The sequence below is a fragment of the Elgaria multicarinata genome, chromosome 22 (genome assembly GCF_023053635.1).
Source record: "Elgaria multicarinata webbii isolate HBS135686 ecotype San Diego chromosome 22, rElgMul1.1.pri, whole genome shotgun sequence".
Classification (NCBI taxonomy): Eukaryota; Metazoa; Chordata; class Lepidosauria; order Squamata; family Anguidae; genus Elgaria; species Elgaria multicarinata.
Window position 1 is genome coordinate 14,680,855 of NC_086192.1, and position 6,438 is coordinate 14,687,292.

Below are 6,438 nucleotides of genomic sequence, written 5' to 3' on the forward strand. Positions count from 1 at the left end.
CTTTGCGCCACTCGTACAAATCTGCACAAATTCGTGCAAATTACAACTGTGATTTGTGCAAATTTTAAAACGCAGAAAATGACTCGTGGCAGACTAAAAAATGAATCAAAGTCCGGGGGAAGAGGGAGAGGTCCAAGCTGACCAAAATTCGGTGAGCTCCACGCCTCCCCACCCCCAATGGATTCCTCTGACATCCCATATCAATAAACCTGTTCTTGCAGTTTTCATCAGCACAAAACTAGTCTTTTGTTAAGCTGATGGGTCTTAATTGCCTGTTCAAGCCCAGACCACTGCTACATGCTTTACAACAGAGTTAGTTCACAAGAATGTATTTTCGCCCCCTCCCGCCCACGACCTCCAGCTACTGTGAGGACTGCAGCTAAGAGCAGAGGAAACAGGGAATTCTAAAGGCGGAGGGCGGATGAGGGCAGCAGCATCCTCGCTATTTAAAAACTGCCCGTGAGCCTGGCTCCACTGTGCCCGGAGTAGTGATGGACACTAAAGCTTAGACAGCTTTACAAGGGGACTGGACATAATCATGAAGGATGAGGAGGGAGTTATTAGCAGCTACGAGTTAGGAAGTCATTATGAAACCTCTATGGCTTGGGGCAGTATACTCAGCAATGCTGGTTGCTGGGGAGTCCTACAATCCTATGCATGTTTTGATAGAAGAAGCCCTACAATCCTATGCATGTTTTGACAGAAGCCCTACAATCCTATGCATGTTTTGATAGAAGAAGCCCTACAATCCTATGCATGTTTTGACAGGGGAAAGGCCCCACAATCCTATGCATGTTGCAACAGGGAAAACATTCTTGCAATCCTATGCATGTTTCAAGAGAAACAAGTCCAACAATCCTATGCTTCTTTTGCCTGGAAAAGGTCCTACAATCCTATGCATAATTAGACAGAACAGAGCCCTGCAATCCTGTGTACGTTTGGGCAGAAATAGTCCTACAATCCTATGCATGTACTGACAGGAAAAGGCCTACAATCCTATGCATGTTGCAACCAAAACATGTTCTGCGATCCTATGCATGTTTCAAGAAAAACAAATCCAACAATCCTATGCTTCTTTTGCTTGCAAAAGGTCCTGCAATCCTATGCATGTTTAGACAGAAAAGAATCCTATGATCCTGTGCCTGTGTGGACAGAAATAGTCCTACAATCCTATGCATGTTGTGACAAAAAAGTCCTACAAACCTATGCATGTTCAGGCAGGGGGGAAAAAAACCCTCCCAGCTCACGCTCTGATCCAACAGGGCCTCTCCTCAGGTCTTCCCCCTCTTGACGCAATTTCTCTTGGTCTCCCAGTGACAGGCCGAGCCGGCGAGGAAATGGTTCCTGACTGTGGCTGAAACCGCCGCTGCCGGAATATGCAGCCGGGCGGCCTCCCTGGCAGCGCAAAGGCAGCGGGCTGTGGCGAGGAGCCGGTTGCCACGTTGCGCAGGGGGCCCGGCGCCGGGAGGCATGGTGACAACGTTCAAGATTGCCGTGCTGGGTGCTCAAGGGGTCGGCAAGAGCGCCATTGTCCGGCAGTTCCTCTACAACGACTTCAGCGAGGCCTGCGCTCCCACCAAAGCCCGCCGCGTCTACCTGCCCGCCGTGGTCATGAACGGCCACGTCCACGACCTACAGATCATGGACTTTCCTCCCATCACCTCTTTCCCAGTCAATACCTTGCAGGTAGGTGTCCCCGGCTGGGGCCGTGGCGGGCACTCCGGAAGGACCACGGCGCCTGCGGGCCACGCTGAGCGGCGGGGCCGCACCGTTGGCCTGGTGGTGCTCCAGTGGGTTGCTTTGGTACGTGCCGAGCTCAGGAAAAGGCTGTGCCTGTTCTCTCCCGGCCCTAGATTGAATGCTGCCGTTGTCCGTGACCACAGCGCAAGAAGAGCCCTGCTGGAACAGGCCAAGGGTCGATCTAGTCCAGGACTCTGCTGCCCACAGGAAACTCAGAAACAGGACATGAGTGCAACAGCACCCATGTTCCCCAGCAACTGGTGTACATAGGCCCTACTGCCTCTGATACTGGAGGCAGCATCTAGCCGCCGGAACTAGGAGCCATTGACACACGTATCCCCTTGGAAAGCCGTCCAAGATGGCGGCCGTCGCTCCGTCTCGGGGGCTGTTCCATAGCTTAACTCCGCGAATTCTTAACTCTAAGAGTTCCATAGCTTAATTCTGTCCTGAATCTCCCACCATTCAGTTTTATGGGATGACCCCAGTTGGGTTCTAGAATCACGAGAAAGGGAGAGAAAACTCTATCTGTTCTCTCCTCTCCGGGGGCATCGGTTTGATTTTATTTATATTTTATTGATTTTAAGAATGAAATATTCCACAAGGGGGAAAAGTGAGCACTGATATTATACTAAGCAGATACGGTTATACTAACACGTCCTCTTCCGTACAGCCACAAAAACGGGATCCCAATCATTATAATGGGACGACTATTCCGAAATAGCTTGAACCGTTTCCACGGCTGCAGAAGACCGCCCTGCCCGACTAGTTCTAATCATTAGGGCTGTGCACGGACCCCCAGAACTGCTTCGTGGCCCAATCTGGAGCTTCCGGATCAGGGCCGAACCACTCCGGGTCAATCCAGCCATCCCCGCTCCACTCCGCAGAGCGAGACCCGGAGGGGCAGATCAAGATTTTGCCCCCTTTCTCTAGTTACTTGCCTCCACAGCGGACCACGCGGAGGCAGGTAAGTGGGGAAGAGGGGACAAAATGGGGGCCGAATAAGTCCCCCTGCCCTCTTACCAGCTGCCTATTGAAGGCCTCTAGTGTGGGAGAGCCCACAACCTCCGTAGGTAACTGGTTCCATTGTCGTCCTGCTCTAACAGTCAGGAAGTTTTTCCTGTTGGCCAGCCGGAATCTGGCTTCCTGTCACTTGAGCCCGTTATTCCGTGTCCTGCACTCTGGAAGGATCGAGACGAGATCCTGGCCCTCCTCTGTGTGTAATAAATAAATTAAATAATATTATCCTGAAGTTCCCCCCTCCCAAATTCAGAACTGAATCTGCCCCAACCAACAGAAATCAGCATCCACCGAGAGAGATGCATGACCCCCATTTAGGGCGTCTCCCTCTGCTGTCTCCCACTTAATCTCTTGCCACGTCATCTGAGCTCCTGAGCCGTCACACGACTGAGCCGCTCAATGGGAGCCGGCGTCACCCCTTCCTCGGACCACGCTGGGGGCGTGTGGGTAGCCTGGGTGCCGCCTGTTCCCTGATCCGTCCTTCTCTCTGTCTGTCTTATAGGAGTGGGCGGACGTTTGCTGCAGAGGCCTCCGGAACGTGCACGCTTACATCTTGGTCTATGACATCTGTTGTTTTGACAGCTTTGAGTATGTCAAGACCATTAGGCAGCAGATCCTAGAAACAAGGTAAAAATATGCCTCCACTTGGTCTCCCACCCCACCCGCTGCCGCGACCTGACGGGAGAAGGAAGGAAGAGGGAAATCCAGGTGTTAACTGCAGGACTCTTAGAAGCAGGGTGGGTCTCCGCAAAATCGATCATGCCATCCACATCTGCTTCTTAAGAACATCAGAAGAGCCCTGATGCTGGATCAGACCCAGGGTCCATCTAGTCCGGCACTCTGTCCACACAGGGGCCAACCAGCCCTTGGCCAGGGACCCCAAAGCAGGACATGGTGCAACAGCACCCTCCCACCCATGTTCCCCAGCAACTGGTGCACACAGGCTTATCGCCTTGAATACTGGAGATCGCACACAACCATCAGGGCTAGTAGCCATGGATAGCCTTCTCCTCCAGGAATGTATCCCACCCTCTTTTAAAGCCATCCAGATTGGTGGCCATCACCACATCCTGTGGTAGTGAGTTCCACAGTTTAACTCTGCGCTGTGTGAAGAAGTCCTTCCTTTTATTTGTCCTGGATCTCCCATCCATCAGCTTCATGGGATGACCCCATTGGGTTCTAGGATTTTGAGAGAGGGAGGAAAATGTCTCCCTCTTCACATTCTCCCCACCAGGCAAAATTCTGTACCCCTCTATCATGTCTCCCCTCAGCCTCCTTTTCTCCAAGCTAAACAATCCCAGTTCATGTAACCTTCCCTCATAGGGGAGATGCTCCAGCCCCCTTGATCATTTGAGTTGCCCTTTTCTGCACTTTTTCCAGCTCTATAATATATTTTTTTAGTTGTGCTGACCAGAACGGCACACAGTATTCTAAGTGTGGTCGCACCATAGATTTGTAGAAAGGCAGTACGATACTGGCCATTTTGGCGTCATAGCTGGTTAAACCCACTTTTTAGAGCGTTTATTTATTTATTACAATTATACCCTGCCTTCTCCCCCCACTTGCAAGGAAACTAAAGTTGCTTACATGGTCCTCCTCCTCTTCATATTATTCTCACAGCAACCCTGCGAGGTAGGTTCGGCTGAGAGTTACGCAGTGAGCTTCATAGCTGAGTGGGGACTAGAACCCAGATCTCTTGCATCCCAGTTCAATGCTCAAACCACTAGGGATGGTGGAGAAATCCACAACTAATTCAAATGAATTCAGATGTCTACAAATCTGACCAGTGGATTCTGCGGCAGACGCCGCTTCTTTGAAGTCATGCAAACCTATGGACCTTTTTCTCACTTTGGGGTGGGATTCACGCTATTGCGAATTGTCACTATTGCTCGTTCAAAACTCGCATTTGCGCTAATATGGTTAGTGATTGCTCATTGGAATGCGCATTTGCGCAAGTGCGCAGCTATGGTTAGCAACTGTGAATTGGCGCCAGCAGAACGAAATTCTGGTTTGAGAAACCTGATTCCGTCAATGAACGGACGACAGAACGAAATGATAATGATAGTGATGATAAAGGTGATTATCATGATGATAAAGATGATTATGATGATGATAAAGACGATTATGATAATAAAGATATTAAAGATGAGGATAATCTCTCTATATATAAAACGCTTAGGTATGTTTCCGTAAAGGCTTCAGCTGTTACAGGTTGCTAAGCAACAGTAACAACGTGTAACGTCAGCTGATACAGCTTGCTAAGCCCCTCGCCCGACTCCTCCGGGCTTTCCAAGGTAATCCTGCCCCCCTTTCTGCCTCTTCGCTCCTCCCCACCCCCCACGAAGGGGGAAGCGCCACGGTCCGGGGCATGAGCGAGGCACGGCCGGGGCCCTTGGTGGCCGGGTGAGAGGCCGCTCGCCAGCTGCGAGCCCAGGCCCCGGACTAATCTCATGCGAGCTGGTCGGGCGGCCCAAGGCTGACAAGAACCCTGGGGAGAGGGGGGCACCTGCTCCCCCTCCCCCCGACCTCGCTTCCCCCCAGGTCTGCAAGACGGCGCTGTATTGGCGGCCTCCGCCCCCGCGATGATATTTAATTAATAATCTTTAAGATACACTACAACGGCGTATGTTACGCCAAGTACAGCTAGTAAGAAGAACTCCACCAGTGTCTGTCTCTGTGTGTGTCTTTCTCGGCAGGGTGATCGGCACCTCGGACACGCCCATCATCATCGTAGGGAACAAGCGTGACCTCCAGAGGGGCCGCGTCATCCCACGCTGGAACGTCTCCAACCTGGTGAAGAAGAGCTGGAAGTGCGGCTACGTGGAATGTTCCGCCAAGTACAACTGGCACATCCTTTTGCTCTTCAGCGAACTCCTCAAGAGCGTGGGTTGCGCCCGCTGCAAGCACGTGCACACCACCATCCGCTTCCAAGGGGCCTTGCACAGGAACCGATGCACCATCATGTGAGACTCTCGACGGCAAGGCCCCGCCCCTTTCGGCCCCCTCCATCTGCGATGGGCGCCCTTCCTCCGCCCACCGTCCTGCCGTGGCTACAACGGTCTTCTCTCAGTTCCGAGAGGGTGGTCACAAGCAACCCAGTTTTCAAACAAAGCTGTCCCACGGAGGCGGTCTAGCCTTTTGTGTCCGTTTTGTGTCTTGCTACGCCCTTGGAGCGCTTGATTCAAAGAGGAAGCCCGGCTCTTTCCAACGCAAGATGCGTTCCCTTGGCTTGGGTGGTGAACCAGACGGCGCCGTTATCCGGCAGCCGCTGAGAGTTGTCGGAGCCTTAACGGGAGCAGACGGGGGATCTGTTGGCCTGGTGCAGCTAGGATGAGGGTCTGCCCAGTGTGGGATTTGGGTGATGATTCTGGAAATTGAGAAAGGTGGCTTGTAAATCACGGTGGGGCTACGCCAGGTAGAAGGGGCCACCTTGCTGCATGGAAATCCTTGTGGTTTGTAGTTGCTTGCATCCTGGGGGATGTTGGTGGAAGAGCTAGCAGGAGCCAGGATGGAAATGAGAAATTGGGGGGTGCTTAGGAGGGGCTGAGTCATGGAACGGCCTTGCAAAAGGTAGAGGGGAGCAAGAATGCCCAGCGTGAGTTGCGAAAGGGCGATTCCTCAGGGCGATACCTGTGCACAGAAAGAATTTGCATGTGCATTTGTGCTCTACACGTTTGCAGA

At 52.2% G+C, this 6,438-nt stretch overlaps 1 protein-coding gene across 1 annotated transcript; it reads left to right on the top strand.

Moving 5' to 3' along the window:
• The first annotated feature begins 1,470 nt into the window (after nucleotides 1-1,470).
• On the top strand, nucleotides 1,471-5,724 carry RASL10B (RAS like family 10 member B). Its single transcript, XM_063146580.1, has 3 exons — nucleotides 1,471-1,686; nucleotides 3,260-3,384; nucleotides 5,454-5,724. The coding sequence occupies exons 1-3, from the start codon at nucleotides 1,471-1,473 to the stop codon at nucleotides 5,722-5,724; spliced, it is 612 nt and encodes a 203-aa protein (XP_063002650.1).
• Nucleotides 5,725-6,438: the final 714 nt, after the last annotated feature.